The sequence below is a fragment of the Hyperolius riggenbachi genome, chromosome 3, assembly GCF_040937935.1.
Source record: "Hyperolius riggenbachi isolate aHypRig1 chromosome 3, aHypRig1.pri, whole genome shotgun sequence".
NCBI classification, from domain to species: domain Eukaryota; kingdom Metazoa; phylum Chordata; class Amphibia; order Anura; family Hyperoliidae; genus Hyperolius; species Hyperolius riggenbachi.
The window spans coordinates 317,769,868-317,787,731 of record NC_090648.1 but is presented as its reverse complement, the minus strand read 5'-3'; the positions used below and the strand labels follow the sequence as shown (position 1 = coordinate 317,787,731).

Below are 17,864 nucleotides of genomic sequence, written 5' to 3'. Positions count from 1 at the left end.
GTAGATACTAGATGAGTGGCACATGTGGGTGCTGAGGCTCTCTGTCTGTGCATGTATGTAGATGGTTGTATGTATGTAGATGGTTGTGATAGAAATATATCATCATATTACAGTGAAGTATTAGTAATGCAGATAAAAAGAACATTTACTATTTGTTTCCTATTTTTCTACATAGTGAGGTTTAACAGTTGGCACTAGCAGGGGTGTAACTAGAAATCACTGAGCCCCCTGCAAAGCTTTGGCTGGGGTCCCCTACTAACCAACCCACCCCCCTGATTCCTTGCAGTCATTGGAACAATTGCATAACTCCCAACTGTCCCTCTTTTGGAGGGACAGTCCCTCTTTGGGAGCTGTGTCCCTCTTTCCTCCTCATTTGTCCCTCTTTCAGGACTTTGTCCCTCTTTCTACTAAAAATGTGTTTGATTGACCTCTAAACTTTATTCCCGCCCTTTAAAATGATATATTACTAATTTTAAAATGTTAATATGAAGGAAAATGAGCCAGGATGGAAAGGACCAGTGTGGTTTGAATTATAAAACAACATATCTTTCTTATGAAATTTTTATGATATGCGTGACTAGGGGTGTGATGGGGCGTGGTCAAGGTGTGGCAGGGGCATGGCTTAAGTGTCCCTCTTTCTTATCTCAAAAAGTTGGGAGGTATGCAATTGTGCAGAGAAAAGAAAGCTTTTGTCCTCTGTCATTAGTTTGTCAGTGTCTCGGGACAGGGAAAAGAAACTTCTTCTCCCACGGGCCCCCCTGCGGCTGCATCCTTTGCAGGGTCTATTGTTACACCCCTGGGTCTACTTTGGGGGGGGGGGGGGGCACACGGAAGCTTCCTGTTCGCTGCAATTTTGCATTTTGGTTGCAACCACTAATTTGTTAGAAATAGGGGGCCCACGGTGGGAAACACTAACTACACCACCAACAGGTTTAGTAAAGTTGCGGAGTCAGTAGCTGAAGACGTATGCAATTTTAGAGTAAGGGCCTATTTCCCCTAGTTCTGCATCCAGATTTCTGCATGTGGCAATTTAGGGCCTGTTTCCACTACACACGGATTCTGAATGCAGAAAAACTGACTCCAATGAATGTCTATGGGCCTATTTCCAGTAAACGCGATTTTTCTGATGCAGATTTCTGCACCATGCATCCGTTTCCCATACAATGAAAACGTTAGTGGAATCAGGCCCATAGGCATTCATAGGAGTCAGTTTTTCTGTATTCAGAATCTGAAAACATGCCATCCATAAGGGTCCATTTCCATTTGCGAATGGGAGTCGATGCAGCTACGCATCACTTCTGCTCCCATTTGCGTCACTTCCGCATCAGGAGATGCAGTAGTATATTGGAGGAGATGGCGGGCAGATGCGGCCCTGTGAGAATCTGCAGCATGCTGCAGATTCAAGATTCAACACAACGAAATTACTTTTCATGAAAACTCCACGGTGCATAGAGGGAACATAGTGATAGTAACAAAGGTAGAAAGAGAAGAAATTATACAAGTATGCCAGGTATTACAGATATTTAAACAATTTGTACACAGTGATAATTGTTACAGAGAGGATTTAGAGATCAAGTTTATGGTGGATGGGAAAAACAAGCCCATAGGCATTCATTGGAGTTTTTCTGCATCCAGAATCCGCGTGTAGTGGAAACAGGCCCTAAATCTGGCATTTATCATTTTTTTGTATAGCTATCCGGTGATAATTTGAATCTGCTAGAAATCGATACCAACAACGATTCCCGATTGACCAATTTCCAATCAGTAGATTGAGCAGGATGGGAAATTTCAGTTGATTGGCGGAAGGGCGGTGTTCGCTTTGATGGCCGATGAAGCTACTCTTACTTTTCCGCAGCACAGTTCCGGTCCCTTTTCTACCTACTGGCTGCTCCTTCCTTTCTTTACTTCCTTGTCCTGGGGTGCCTGTGTGATATCCCAAATGCTAGAGGACTCTAGTGGTCATCATGTAAGGTACATGCTAGGTGCTTTCTCTTCCTGAGGCCTCGTTCACATCAGGGCCGTTTCTGTGCGCTTTTCACAGCGCACTGCCCTGTGCGTTCAGCAAGGTATTGATTTTCCCATGTAATTAAATGTAGCTGGTTCACATCTATGCGCTGCGCTGAGCAGCATTACAAAAACGTGGGGTTGCATGCATTTCTGTGCGTTGAGCTGTAAAGCGCACATCAATGCAAGTGAATGGGTGCGCTTTTTAAGCGCATAGAAGCGCATACGTTTTTTACCCCTATTTGGAAAAAAATATACATTTACATAGAAAAACAAAGCTTTATTATCAACTGCAACATGCCTTAAAGAAGCGCAGCACAATGCAAAGTGCGCAAAAGCGCATGTGTTTTTTGCCACGCGCTTTCACGCGTTTCTCAGCGCAGCAGATGTGAACGAGACCTATCTCCAATACAGGTGTCCATCGTCCAGATCAGGTGTGGTGGCCACTGGCCTCATGTTATGTTTGGGAGGATCATTGTGCCAGATTTTTCATATGACCCCTGGCAGATGGGCTCCCAGCCTATGGAAATCTCTATGGGGAGTGGGGACACTGGCAAAAAGGTGTGAACAGATAAGTTAATTGGCTTCCCCCTAAATTGACCCTAGACTACAATAAATACACCACACAATACATACATAGACAAACGACTATAGGGATTAGATTGTGAGCTCCTCTGAGGGACAGTTAGTGACAAAGCAAAATATTCTCTGTACAGCGTTGTGGAAGATTTTGGCGCTATATAAATACTAAATAATAATAATAATAACATTGCAGAGCATAAAAGTTTTGCTTGGAGGCGGGATTTGATTTGTAGTTATGCCCCTGATTTTCATGAACATGAGTGGATACTGAAGTGAGCACAGCAAGGGTGTATATCTATATTCATGGGCAGCGCTGCGTAATATGTTGGCGCTTTATAAATACAATAAATAAATAATAAATGGGGAACCCCACCAATCCCCTATGTTCATTATTCTCCCACCATGGTGGAGTCTCCATTTCCCCCATCCCACAAATGTATTGCCATTTTCTCCTGAAGTGCCATTTACCACTTAGTGGAGCTATGTTCACCCAGTAGCACCATCCATCCTGTGCAGAGAAGCTCTGATCTTCTGCCTCTCATTCGTTCTTCTCGTGCCCACACAGGCTTGTCTCGATGATGGTGTGGCAGTGGTAGGATGTCACATGAGCTCTGGGCTGGTGTTCTGTCAAAGTATAACCTATTGAATTGTCCTTAACCCATTCGCGTTCCGTCGTTTTCACTTGAGCAATGTTCACCTCCCATTCATTAGCCTATAACTTTATCACTACTTATCTCAATGAACTGGTCTATATCTTGTTTTTTCCGCCACTAATTAGGCTTTCTTTGGGGGGGTACATTTTGCTAAGAGCCACTTTACTGTAAATGCATTTTAACAGGAAGAATAAGAAAAAAATGGAAAAAATTCATTATTTCTCAGTTTTCAGCCATTATAGTTTTAAAATAATACATGCCTCCATAATTAAAACCCACGTATTGTATTTGCCCATATGTCCCGGTTATTACACCGTTAAAATGATGTCCCTATCACAATGTATGGCGACAATATTTTATTTGGAAATAAAGGTGCATTTTTTCAGTTTTGCATCTATCACTATTTACAAGTTTCAAATTAAAAAAATATAGAAATATTTCATCTTTACATTGATATTTAAAAAGTTTAGACCCTTAGGTAAATATTTACATGTTTTTTTATTGTAATTTTTTTATTTTTATATTAAACATTTTATTTGGGTAGTTTTGGGAGGGTGGGATGTAAACAATAGATTTATAATGTAAATGTGTGTTTGAGTTTTATTTTTTTTACTTTTAGTTGTAGTTTTACTTTTTGGCCACAGGATGGCGTCCATGAGTTTGTTTACATGACGTCACTCTAAGCGTAACATACACTTAAAGAGACGCATGGGGGACGCTACAGCCAGAAAAAGCGAAGCTTCCGAAAGAAGCTGTCGCTTTTTCAGCGGGGGAGAGGAATCAGTGATCGGGCACCATAGCCCGATTCACTGATTGCCTGGCTAACGAACTGCGGCCGGGAGCGCGCGTGCACGCGCGCGATCGGCCGCGGGAGTGCGCATGGTTCCTGGACGTAGTTTCTACGTCCAGGAACTACAATAGGTTAAAGCACACCTGCACATCTGAAGTGAGAGGCTGACATATTTATTTTCTTATAAACAACTCAAATTCCCTGGCTATCCTGCTTATCCTCTGCCTCTAATACTTTTAGCCATAGACCCTGAACAAGCATGCAGATCAGACGTTGCATAGGTGATGCATTGCAGTGTGGAAACCCGCATTACAAAGCAGCCGTTACACCACACTGCACCATTGTGAATGTTTCTTATTTCTTTTTTTGGGGGGACAGCTGCATGAACCAGATTGTATGTCACACTGAAATGGCTACTGTGCAGACTTTAGAATTAAACCGTTACCCTTTAATTGGGGAAAAAAAATAACTGAATGAAGCAAATGGTGATCTATTCTAGATTGCCTCCTCTCGTTGTCCTCAATGTCCCTCTCATTCCCTGTACCCAGTGCTCTTACTTCCTGAGCCTTCTGGAAGTTCCTCCAAGAGCCGCAGAGCGATTCTGAACTGAGCATGTATGAGTTTTGTACTGCACATGCACAGTGAAAGGAAGTGCTTGTGGATGGAACTCTTGCCTGCGCAGTTTATATTGCGTATCGACGCTTCAGAAATACTTCCAGAAAAGTATTTGACTGAAAAATCCCATCAAATACTTAGTGTATGGTAGTGTCGTGTGTGGGGAACGGAAAGGACCCTGAGGAGAATGAGCAGTATCTGGACACTCAGGTAATCTAGCCCCTAGTTTCTCAACATGCGGTACGCGTACCCCAGGGGGTACTTCTGATGGTTCCAGGGGGTACTCGGGTTTGATATACTTAACCAAGAATAACAAATTTTGAGTTTTAAAAAATGATAAATCTTATATAAACACCAAAATAGTATTTTAGATAATTAAAAGCAATAGTTAAGGCTTGGAAATTGTTTGGTACCAATTATCATGTACTATAATTGAATATATATTTGCCAAGGGGTACTTGTGATAATGTTTACTATGCTAGGGGGTACTTGGTGAATTCAGGGTTTTAAAAGGGGTACATACCAATAAAATGTTGAGTAACACTGATCTAGCCCACCATGGGATTCATTCATTCCCCCCCTACCCCCCGATTGAGGGGTACTGTAAATTGAAAACAGGAATAGGAGACTGCAGGGAGGTTCTATACATTAAAGGATATCTGAGGTGAAGCCATTGGTACAAACGGTGGGAGCAGTCCTCATGCTCCCCTTTCTCCTCTAACCCCTTGTAAATGTCCCCATACATTGCACCAGGTCAAGCACTACTACGCATGCGCTGGCCCAGTAGTGCATGTCTTTGATCGCACTTCTGTCGCTGAGGGTGCTTTGTGCATGTACAGTATGTAGTGACTCATAGTGCGCACGTGCAGATAAGTTAATTACATATGGGCCCATGTCTCAATCACAGCATGCGTGTGGGTGATCAGTGATGTAAGTCAGCACAATCAGACATTGCACCAGCACAGTGGAACTCAATCAATCAAATGCACTTTGGGCTGGTGCACACCAAGCGGCTTTTTCAGCGTTTCTGCAGCCGCTTGCGGCTGCGGATACGCTTGGTCAATGTATCTCAATGGGGTGGTTCACACCAGAGCGGGAGGCGTTTTGCAGAAACGCATACTCCCGGGGTGAGGCATTTTTTGGATTGCGGATGCGTTTCTGCCTCAATGTTAAGTATAGGAAAAACGCAAACCGCTCTGAAAAACGCCTGTTCAAAGCGGTTTTGCCGGCGTTTTTGTTACAGAAGCTGTTCAGTAACAGCTTTACTGTAACAATATATGAAGTCTACTACACCAAAACCGCTACACAAAACCGCAAAACGCTAGCTGAAACGCTAGCTGAAACTACCGTAGCAGGACAGGAGAAGGGGGTGGACACACAGAGAAGGGGAGAAGATGGACAGAGGGCAGGGAGTGGACAGAGAAGGGAGGAGGGACGAGCAGAGAGCAGAAATGTTTGCACACAATACCCACATGCTGCAATCATATGCTTTACATATATTTCACCTATATGTTCATCTGTATACCTTGAATGGAAACGTCGTACAGTGAAAGAAAGCATTCCCCAAAGCATTCCCAGAAGATAAGTGCAGCTGTTTAGTGCCGAGTGCAGGAGGATCATATTGCCCTGCAATCACAGTGCCTGCAAAGTTACTGAGCTGTGCTGAGCTGAGCCAAAAGCTTCCCATGTGTTCACTGTGCACAACTACAGAACAGCCAGCCTATAATGAGCAGCACATTACAGCCAGTATGTGTGCTCTACACATATCTGGCAGTGGCACCCATGTCCCCTCTACCTGTCCCTGCAAGGCTGGCTCCCCTGAGTCCCCTCCAACAGAGCGATCCATCTCTGCTCTGCTTCCAGGACCCCGCTGAGAGGGGGCGTGTCGCTCCTGGCCCCGCCCCTTTTGCGATCCGAATCACTCATTTTGATGATTCGACTCATAAAATAGATTCGAATCAAAGATCCGAATCGTTCATGATCCGGACAACACTATTAACTTGGCACTTCGGATTGGACGGCGACGGTAACTTGTGAAAGCAGCGCTCGTGCGATGGACGCGATTGTCAGAGGCTGGGCAGGCTTGTGTATTAAAGGAACAGTGTATTGTTATTACTTCTAAGTACTTCTAGTGCCAGTGGAGGGAGCAGCGTCACCGTCCTGTGCTGCTAGAGCAGCATACAGTGCGGAACCTCGGGTCACATATCGCTCGTGGGCTGCTGTAGTAGAACGTAGAATGACTAGACTGCATTTATTTCACGATACATTTTTTTTATATATTATAAAGATAATTAAACCCCGTTTGAGGGAGCTGCCTTTTATTTTCCAGTGAAGCAATGCACCCCACTCCTGTGTATTCTCACGTTGGCCGGGGAGAGTATGTGGACGTGTATGAGCCCGCCGAGGACACGTTTCTGCTGCTGGACGCCTTGGAGAAGGAGCTGGCTGAGCTGGCGTGCAGGTGATTCCTGTGCATGGTCGGGGGAACAGGGCGGCTGCGGCTCGGAAGGTTCTAATCGCTCTCCGCACATCTGTTACAGGGTGGAAGTGTGCCTGGAGATCGGAAGCGGCTCTGGCGTAGTGTCCGCATTCGTAGCATCCATCATTGGACCGAGAGCTCTCTACGTGTAAGCGCCTTTTATATTCCGAGCGCTCCCGCGTACTATGGACGGACACGTCTTATGTGTACGGCTGTCGTTTCAGATGCACGGATGTCAACCCGGTGGCGGCTTTGTGCACGTGTGAGACAGCACGGAAGAACGGAGTCCTCCTCCATCCCATCGTGTGCGATCTGGTAAAGCATCTGAGCCATTTATTTGTAATAAATAATGTAAAGATATCCAGATAAAAATAATTATGCTAGGTATAAGAGAGTGTATTGGAGCTGCTTGCCTAGAAATGCAGTGTTCTGAAGCAAGAAATATACTAAGCAACTCCTCGTTAGTATAGTGGTAAGTATCCCCGCCTGTCACGCGGGAGACCGGGGTTCGATTCCCCGACGGGGAGGCTTAGGTTTTTTTTTCCCCTCCTCTATGAGAAAATGAATTGTAAGGTGCAATACATTATAGTACTTTTTTTTTTTTTTTTTTTTTTTTAAGCAACATAACAAAAATGTATCTGTTAACAAAACTATATACAGCTTAAAATCAGAACTTTGAAAACATACGTATATCATCAGATGGTTTTAAAAACCACAGTTTTGGAATGGAATTTCAAGCAATTCCTCGTTAGTATAGTGGTAAGTATCCCCGCCTGTCACGCGGGAGACCGGGGTTCGATTCCCCGACGGGGAGGCTAACGTTTTTCCTTATTTTACCGGTTATATTTTCTGACGTTCCAAAACTTTCCTCTCAGTCTCCTTATATGTCAGTTATGTTTGTTTTATGACGTTCAAACATACCTAATCATTCTATAATGTACAGGATAAGTTTATTATGATAATAGAAATGTTGAGATTTATTTAATCAATTTTATCTTGGAATTATATTTAAAAAACTATGTACCTCCTCCCTATTATATTCCTGTAAGAAAAAGAGATGGACAGCATACAGCCTTGTTATTTTTAGTATGATAGTCTACCGATTCTCTAAAGGTGACCATACATATTTTGACTTGGCAGCCGATCAACTATCTGATTCGATAATTAATATTGAATCGGATGAAAATCGGTGCCGTCAAGAGCATGCCTAACCAATGATGTGACTGATTTCAGGCCAGGGCAAACCCAGGATTTTCAAGGGGGGGATTCCTGAAAGGTCTCTCCCAGCCACGCATAATACAGTATAATATGGTAGGACATCATGCTGGGTACACATAATGCAATTTCCCATCCAACTGACAGGATCTGACAATTATTTCCTAAATGTCCGATCTGCTCCCGATCAACAATCGGAACGATCAGGGGCAGTATGGATACACATGACAGCTGACATTGGTAATGGAGGGGAAATTGAAGCATTTGTACAGCAGGGTGGTGCTCATACCTGACTCTAAGCTCCCCAGAGCTGCTCCATGCTCCGTACACACGCTACTGCTGCTCCATGCTCCGTACACACGCTACTGCTGCTCCATGCTCCGTACACACGCTACTGCTGCTCCATGCTCCGTACACACGCTGCTGCTGCTCCATGCTCCGTACACACGCTGCTGCTGCTCCATGCTCCGTACACACGCTGCTGCTGCTCCATGCTCCGTACACACGCTGCTGCTGCTCCATGCTCCGTACACACACTGCTGCTGCTGCTCCATGCTCCGTACACACACTGCTGCTGCTGCTCCATGCTCCGTACACACACTGCTGCTGCTGCTCCATGCTCCGTACACACGCTGCTGCTGCTGCTCCATGCTCCGTACACACGCTGCTGCTGCTGCTGCTCCATGCTCCGTACACACGCTGCTGCTGCTCCATGCTCCGTACACACGCTGCTGCTGCTGCTCCATGCTCCGTACACACGCTGCTGCTGCTGCTGCTCCATGCTCCGTACACACGCTGCTGCTCCATGCTCTGTACACACACTGCTGCTCCATACAAAGTCAACTAGCAGGGAAAGAAAGGGGCAGTGCTGTGATCTGCAGGATGCCTGCAGATATTCTAGTGTCTCGACTTGTGCCTGTCCCCAGACACTGCACCGGCCCTGGTGTGAGAGGCAGTGGCGTAGCAATAGGGGGTGCAGAGGTAGCGACCACATCGGGGCCCTTGGGCTAGAGGGGCCCACCCTCAACCACAGTATTATAGCTCTTTGTTGGTCATGTGCTTGCTTGTAATAATCCCTTCTATATATGCTTTGAGTAATCGTTATCATAAACGCTCTGTTTCCCATCCCCTTCTTGCACCTCTGACACTGTGGTTGTCCTCGATTGGTTTTGGTGCGCTGTATCAATAATGTATAGCATGCTTGGTGGGCCCAATGCAAAACTTGCACAGGGGCCCACAGTTTCTTAGCTACGCCACTGCTGAGGGGGGGATTCCGGGCAGCTGTAATCCACCCCTGCGTTTGCCTGTGCAGGCAGTATAAAAAACGTGTGTGTGTGTGTGTGTGTGTGTGTGTGTGTGTGTGTGTGTGTGTGTGTGTGTCTTGATTTTTTTTTTTTTTCCCATGTTTCTTTGTTAAAATGTACCAGCGCTCAAGAAGAACCGATACTTACCCGTGCTTTCTCCTGCAGCATAAACATGTGTGAGTCCTTCGCAATCCTCCCGCGATCTGCCGTTCAGCAGCAATCAGCCCCACAAATAGGCTCAGTTGGGATCAGTCTGGGTCATCTGCCTTACTGAGCATGCACAGTAGACCCTGGCTGATCACGGCAGAACGCCAGACCGCGGCAGGACGGCAAGGGACTTACACGTGTTTATGCTGCAGGATAGCTAGAGCTCTGGTTTCCTTTAATATGCTGTGCATAATAGTGTTTTGTTTATTTATATTGTATTATTGTATACTGTAATTGTTTTTTTTTTTTTGCAGGCCACTGGGTTATTACCAAGGATGCAGAACAAAGTGGACCTCCTTCTGTTTAACCCTCCATATGTGGTTACCCCTTCAGATGAAGTAAGATTTACTGAAAGATGGGTGTCATTTTACAGTATGTCATGTATGTCTGTCAATTCTCTCATACAGACAGGCAAGGCTCTCTCCCACCCTATACCAGTGATCTGCAAACTTGGCTCTCAAGCTGTTAAGGAACTACAAATCCCACAATGACCGTGGCTGTCAGACTCCTGCAATGCATTGTGGGACTTGTAGTTCCTCAACAGCTGGAGAGCCAAGTTTGCAGATCACTGCCCTATACTGTCTGTGTCATTGCTGCATACTTTGCTGCCTGTATTAGTTATTGTCACATGCATGTTTTTGGATGATCTTTTTATTAATTACCCATATCGGTATTTTATGCTGGCCACACATTTAGATGCAGTCATACAATATATAATCATACATTTTCAATTTACTAAAATATTTGCATCTATACAAATTAAATTGCACACCCAAGAACAGTTCATTAAGTGTGATCGGGTTTTAGTCAACTGCAATCAGATTGATGTATGGGCGAGCCTAAATATTTTGATCAGATTGATTCAAAATAATTAATAAAAAAAAATAGTGAATGATCCTATTTTTGATCAGATTATTCAGATCTTATTGTATGAAAACAGTGAAGCTGGAATGAAACCGCAATTAATTCATGGATGAAATCCCCTAAAAAATGATAATGTACAAAGAGAATCTGGTGGTGCCAAGCTATCCTGAATGCTGATCACATTATCAATTGTTTTCTTAAAGTATTGGGTCAACCAGTGTGGCGGATTTTATTCATAGATACGATCGTAACTAGTTTAGATACAATTGCAAGTTCTTTAATGCTGCAGAGCAATTAAATACGATCTTTTCTTTTGATCTGAATGATACATATGAATGAAAATAACAGTTTGCAGAAAATCGTACTGGTATTGGCCGCCTTTCGGCATATGTTTTGCTTTCGTTTTTTTGCAGTTGTTGCAACATAAATAAATTACAAGGACAGCTGAAGAGAGTAGAATATGTAGGCTTCCATATTTATTTCCTTTTAACGGGGAACTGAAGAGAGAGGTATATGGAGGCTGCCATGTTTATTTCCTTTTAAGCAATACCAGTTGCCTGGAAGCCCTGCTGATCCTCTGCCTCTAATACTATTAACTATAGCCCCTGAACAAGCATGCAGCAGATCAGGTGTTTCAGACTTTAAAGTCAGATCTGACAAGACTGGCTGCATGCTTGTTTCTGGTGTTATTCAGATACTACTGCAGAGAAATAGACCAGCAGGGCTGCCAGGCAACTGGTATTGATTAAAAGGAAATAAATATGGCAGCCTCCGTATACCTCTTATGGCTGGCGCACACCGAGCGGGTTTTTTGGCATTTTTGCAGCCGCTTGCGGCTGCGGATACGCTTGGTTAATGTATCTCAATGGGGTGGTTCACACCAGAGCGGGAGGCGTTTTGCTGAAACGCATACTCCCGGGGTGAGGCATTTTTTTGGATTGCGGAGGCGTTTCTGCCTCCAATGTAAAGTATAGGAAAAAAGCAAACCGCTCTGAAAAACGGCAGTTCAGAGCGGTTTTGCAGGCGTTTTTGTTTCAGAAGCTGTTCAGTAACAGCTTTACTGTAACAATATATGAAATCTACTACACCAAAAACGCTTCCCAAAACCACAAAATGCTAGCTGAAACGCTTCAGAAAAATAAGAAAAAGCGTTTCAAAATCTGCTAGCATTTTGCGGATCTGCTAGCGGGTTTTGGTGTGCACCGGGCCTTACTTCAGTTCCCCTTTAAACAATACCAGTTGCCTGCCAGCCCTGCTTATCTATTTGGCTGCTGAATCACACCAGAAACGAGCATGCAGCTAATCTTGTCAGATCTGACAATCATGTCAGAAACACCTGATCTGCTGCATGCTTGTTCAGGGTCTGTAGCTACAAAAATTTGAGGCAGAGGATCAACAGGATAGCCAGGCAACTGGTATTGTTTAAAAAGAAATAAAAATGGCAGCCACCATATCCTCTCATTACAGTTGTCCTTTAGGCCTTCATAAAAGCTGCACACAACTTTTCCAGGGGTGGAGTTTAGCCACAACATTTGGTCATTACAGTATGCTTTGGATGCTGGATCTATGCACAAATAGCTGGGTGCATAGATCCAGCCCCTGGGAAGGGCCAATTGATGTACTATTTTCCAGCTTGGACTCCGGAAGAGACATAAAAGTGACCTAGCTCAGCCCCTTGTCTTATAGGAAATCTTAAAGTGAACCTAAATTGAAGAAAAAAAAAAAGAAAGTTTAACTTACCGGGGGGTTCTACCTGCCCCCTGCAGCAGCCTGTGTCTGCGCCGTCACAAAGCGACCCTCCGGGCCCCCACACGACCCTCTGTCATTTAGATGCATGGCCCTGGTCTGCGCGCCTCCTGCTCAGGCGCCCATAGATGGGAGCAAAAAATCTGTACTGCGCATGTGCAGCAGTGGGAGTATGATTGAAGGCGCACGTGGCCATGCATGTGCAGTGGTTGTCGACTTGCCCAATCAGTGAGAAGAGGATCGCTGCAGGGGATGGTAGAAGCCCCAGGTAAATTAACCTCTTTTTTTGTTTTTATTTATGTTAGGTTTTCTTTAAGTGGGAGAAAATATTGAGTCTTACACACCTGGGGCTTCTTCCGGTCGACCCCCCCCCCCCCCCCCCCCCAAGTCTGTCAGATCACTTATTGTCCTCCCAGTCATCACTTTTGTTTCCTCAACTAAAGTTTGCTATTGGGCCATGTGTAGCATCAGTCACAAACATCCTCAATTGTGCTCCCGGGTCTGGGTGCGGTCTGCACATACGTAGTTGCAAGTTTCATGAACTGCGCATGCGCACTACACTGGTGACCACTGGAGCCTGATCAAAACGACCAAGCTGCTGTGACTGTGGCACAAAGGACCAGGATGACAGCGAGGGACCTGAAGGCCTAAAGGGGATTGGAAGGAAGTCCCTGATGTCCCTGCGATCCATGTTGTATTTCCAAAAGTGCGGCAAAATTGCGCAGCTGGAAATGAGACCTTCGTAAGTAATTCTGCCTTTCATGCAGGTTGTGTACAGCTTGGAAAAAGGACCAGTTCAATTAACTTCCTGTTGATATTTCATGCAACTAGTAACTAGTGTCGAGTAACATTTGTTTGTATTTCACTGAGTAAACTGCATGTATAAGTGTAACCATGGTGATCATCTATAATTGTAATACTTTGCAGGTTGGAGGTAATGGAATACAGGCTGCCTGGGCAGGAGGTACAAATGGCCGGGAAGTGATGGACAGATTATTCCCTCTAGTCCCACAGCTCCTGTCCTCAAAGGGTGTCTTCTACCTCCTAGTTCTAAAAGAGAACAATCCTGGTGAGATATCGGGACATTATGACAATGAATACACATGGGTTTATATATCTTTATAAAACATTAAGCCAAACACTGTCAGCTGTTTATCTCTTTGAAAGAAGAAACAGGAAATGATTATTTTTGTGTATTTCCTGGTGGCTCACTGCATGTAGATCAGTACATGCCCAGTGTGCCAGGAGTAACCCGTATAGCTAACTTTCCTCATGCCAGCCACTAAAACTTCAGTCTTCACTTAGTTATTGCTGTCACCATATCATCCTTTGCTCAGCCTTGTTGTGCTTATGGGTCACTGTGACCTCCAATGAGGCTGAACTTCAGGGGATATTTGATGGGCAACAGCTTAATAAATCTAATCCCGGTGGCTGGGATAAGGAGAGGCAGCTATGTGGGACCAGGAAAGTGGTGGTCAGCATGAGGACAGTGGCAGTAGAGACCAGGATGAAGGCAGGCAGGGATGACTAGAAATGTGGTATGGGGGATCAGAAAAGTGGAAGGCTAGGATGGTGCTATTAGATAATGGTGAGGGTAAATGCTACTCATGTGGGTGTGACTGTGTGAGTGGAAAAGGAGCGGGGGGCTGGGCAGCCAGACAATTTGCATTATTTAGAACACAACTGAAATTAGAGATATGTAGGTTGCCATATGTATTTCCTTTTAAACAATACCAGTTGCCTGGCAGCCCAGCTGGTCTATTTGGCTGCAGTAGTGTCTGAATCACACCAAAAACAAGTATGCAGCTAATATTGTCAGCTCTGATAATAATGTAAGAAACCCCCGACCTGCGCGTACATTTGAAATCGGCGCCGGTAGACTTGGGCGCAGGATTCAGCCGGTATATGGCTGATCCTGCCTTTGCACAAGTCCGGCCCATATTAATTACTATTCCCCCTCCAGGCCGCCTTGGATAGTGGGGGAATGAAATAATTTGGCTTCCAGCGATTTCTGGAGGCCGAATTATTGTGTTTTTTAAAGAGACTCTGAAGCGAGAATAAATCTCGCTTCAGAGCTTATATATAGCAGGGGCATGTGTGCCCTTGCTAAAACGCCGGTATCCGGTGGCTGAACGGGGGTCCCTTACCCCCCAAATCCCCCCCCCCCCCCCCCTGCAAAATCTATGACCAACTTGGTCGTAGATTTTGCTGCTCCTAGAGGCAGGGCTAACGGCTGCAGCCCTGCCTCTCAGCGAGTCTATCAGCGGCGCATCGCCGCCTCTCCCCCGCCCCTCTCAGTGAAGGAAGACTGAGAGGGGCGGGGGAGAGGCGGAGATACGCGCTGACAGACGCGTGTGAGGGCAGGGCTGTGGCCATTAGCCCTGCCTCACCAGGAAGAGATCCCCGGGCACCACGGAGGGGATTTGGGAGGTAAGGGAACCCCGTTCAGCCACGGGATAGCGGCGTTTTAACAGGGGCACACATGTCCCTGCTGAATATAAGAGCAGAAGCGAGTTTTATTCTCGCTTCAGACTCTTTAAGCAACTTCAGCTCCGTCTTCTGATGGAGCCGACGTTACTCACTGAGTGCCGCTATAGACTGATTCCCATTACAGTCTATGGTGGCGCCGCCTGCGCCTAAATCTAGCAGCGCTGAAAAGCACTGCTCCACGACCTGCTGCATGCTTGAGGGTCTATGGCATAAAGTATTAGAGGCAGAGTAGCAGCAGGACACCAAGCAACTGGTATTGCTTAAAAGGAAATAAATATGGCAGCCCATATCCCTCTTGCATTAGTTGTCCTTTAAAAGTAAATATGGCAGCCCTCATATCACTCTCGCCTTAGGTTCCCTTTAAAGGACTTACGAGGCCTAGTCCATCAAAAAAAATTAAAAAAAGTTAGCTACCTTGCTCAGCTTGTAAGGCACGGAGGACGCCGTCCGCGCCCTCCGTGCCGTTCCGCCTGGTCCCCGCCGCTGCACAGCCCCCCGAACGGTCCCCGACCGCGCGGCCCGGGTCGGGCTCCCCAGCCCTTACCAAGATGGCCGGCGGAGCTGGCCGCGGCTGCGCAGTCCGCATAGCCGCCAGTGCGGCTGCGCAGCTCTAAGGCCAACCCCCCGATCCACGCAACAGTAGCGTGGATCGGGGGGTTGGCCTTAGAGCTGCGCAGCCGCACTCGCGGCTATGCGGACTGCACAGCCGCGGCCAGCTCCGACCGGCCATCTTGGTACAGGCTGGGGAGCCCGACCCGGGCCGCGCGGTCGGGGACCGTTCGGGGGGCTGTGCAGCGGCGGGGACCAGGCGGAACGGCACGGAGGGCGCGGACGGCGTCCTCCGTGCCTTACAAGCTGAGCAAGGTAGCTAACTTTTTTTTATTTTTTTTGATGGACTTGGCCTCGTAAGTCCTTTAAGCAATTCATTCACATGCCTTTTTGTTTGATAAATGTTATTATCAATCACCCAATCGCCTGTACATTCTGCATGTATACTGACTACATATTGTTTATATTTTTTCAAGATGATATTATGGGACAAATGAATTCATATGGATTACATGGATCCAAACTGCTTTCTCGACAAGCAGGGAGAGAACATCTGATCATTTTGAAATTCAGGAGACTTTGTGAGGATCAATAAGGACTGAACTTTGAGCTGCTGGGTATCCTCTGTGAGGCAAATGAAAGAGCTGAAGAAGGTGTGTGTATGAGGCTGTTGCATTGCCTTAAGCTGCGGACTCACCGCCCGATGGGTCCTGCCACGTCTTCTTGATGACGTCAGCGACTCCTCTTACTGTCAGTGGGTGCACACGACGTCATGCGACGCTACACGCCAGAAGCAAACAAGACTTCAAACGATCGTGGTACTTTGTGCGGGAGACGTTGGGGATCTTAGCAATCCAATCCACCGTGACAGTCGTTATTGCGAAGCGACGTTATGTGCTCATGTGCCTGTACCCACGTCGCAATATAGTGGAAACGACTGCTCGGCACTCAAAAATGGTTGGTCGGCAGGAAAATCGTTGGGAAAATCGCATCATGGGTACTTAGCTTGAAATTGTGGGATCTGCCTCCCACCCTGACATGAAGGTCTGTGATATCTTCATACAGGCCTCCTGCTTCCCCCTACAGCATGTGGAGGACACAGTACAGCATCTTCTCAGGAATGCCAGAGACTCGCCTCATTCTGCTGCAGCGTGTCCAGCTCATAGTGATGGTATAAAGGGTGGACTTTGTTTTTATGGAATGTGAATATTTTGGGATTTATTTTTTTCCCCCATCTGCCATAATACAATAATAGCTGCTCTTTTGTTTATCAAGAAGCATACACAATGCTTTATATCAGGGGTCTCAATCTCAATTTACCTGGGGGGCCGCAGGAGGCAAAGTCAGGATGAGGCTGGGCCGCATAAGGAATTTCACAATCGTGGCGCATCGCCGCCTCTGCCCGCCCCTCTCACTCTTCCTTCACAGAGAGGGGCGGGGAGAGGCAGCGATCCGTGCTGAAAGCTCTGCCCCTTCCAGGAAATGCTGGCGGATTGCCCCCCGAGCGATTTGGGGACTCTGCAGCCCTCGTTTAGTGGCGAGGATGTGGCAGATTACTTGGGAGCACTGAAGCGAACTATAAAGAAGCTTTTGCCGGCGAGGACCACAAAATATTGTATCGAGGGCCGCAAATGGCCCGCGGGCCGTGAGTTTGAGACCCCTGCTTTATATTGTCATATATTTATTAAATAAGTGCATTAAACAATCAAGTTGTATTATAAAAACATGTCAGAACTTTTTTTTTTTTATTCTGAAATGTGTGTGGAGTCACAGTAAACTTTATTACTACGTCATTCGCATGCGCAGAGAGCTCCCGGCCGTGTGGCGCACACTATAGGATGGGGGCAGCCAGGTCAGCACCTGCAAACTAATCACTGACTCCAGTGACCTGGAGGAGGCTGCAGGGAGAGAATTTAGGTAGGATCGGTGGGGCAGAGAGGAGAACCAGGGGTTCGGTGGTCAATGGGACAGCTGCCAGTACATGCCTGCCCCCCCCCACCCCACTGTCACCCGTTTCTCATACCTCATTCGGCTCTGGTAAGTAAGAGGCATATAGTGGTATATTTATATTTTTTTAGGGCTGTTTTATACAGGCAGCCGAGGAAATTGGTATTAAAATACACTTGCCATTTCCTTCACCAAATTATATATAATCTGCAAATGATGGAACATATTTGCTATTTCCATATGAGAAGCCTTCTGTTTTTCATGTCATGCTGAAGTGATGGATCAGGCTCACACTGCCCTCTGCAGTGAAACTACTGCCTCTCCCCAGTCACTGATTCTAGTAGCTTTTCTGCTGGTCACATGACTGAACTAAGGGGGACAGCAACACTGGGGCAAATTTATCAAATCTTGTGCAGGAA

At 46.1% G+C, this 17,864-nt stretch overlaps 1 protein-coding gene and 2 non-coding genes across 3 annotated transcripts; all 3 read left to right on the top strand.

The window, feature by feature from the left end:
- The first annotated feature begins 6,636 nt into the window (after nucleotides 1-6,636).
- Nucleotides 6,637-17,222, top strand: N6AMT1 (N-6 adenine-specific DNA methyltransferase 1). Its single transcript, XM_068272759.1, has 6 exons — nucleotides 6,637-7,105; nucleotides 7,185-7,271; nucleotides 7,348-7,438; nucleotides 10,104-10,187; nucleotides 13,387-13,528; nucleotides 15,975-17,222. The coding sequence occupies exons 1-6, from the start codon at nucleotides 6,981-6,983 to the stop codon at nucleotides 16,091-16,093; spliced, it is 648 nt and encodes a 215-aa protein (XP_068128860.1). The 5' UTR covers nucleotides 6,637-6,980; the 3' UTR covers nucleotides 16,094-17,222.
- Nucleotides 7,579-7,650, top strand: TRNAD-GUC (transfer RNA aspartic acid (anticodon GUC)). The gene has a single exon. It is a non-coding gene; the product is annotated as a tRNA-Asp (tRNA).
- Nucleotides 7,866-7,937, top strand: TRNAD-GUC (transfer RNA aspartic acid (anticodon GUC)). Its single transcript has one exon. It is a non-coding gene; the product is annotated as a tRNA-Asp (tRNA).
- Nucleotides 17,223-17,864: the final 642 nt, after the last annotated feature.

What these genes read in the sequence shown, in the direction of transcription:
- N6AMT1 (XM_068272759.1), top strand. Translation starts at nt 6,981, where the DNA reads ATGCACCCCACTCCTGTGTATTCTCACGTTGGCCGGGGAGAGTATGTG. An exon ending in TGGTTACCCCTTCAGATGAA is followed by an intron (nt 10,188 to 13,386) that starts GTAAGATTTACT and finishes AATACTTTGCAG; the next exon opens with GTTGGAGGTAATGGAATACA. An exon ending in TCTAAAAGAGAACAATCCTG is followed by an intron (nt 13,529 to 15,974) that starts GTGAGATATCGG and finishes TATTTTTTCAAG; the next exon opens with ATGATATTATGGGACAAATG.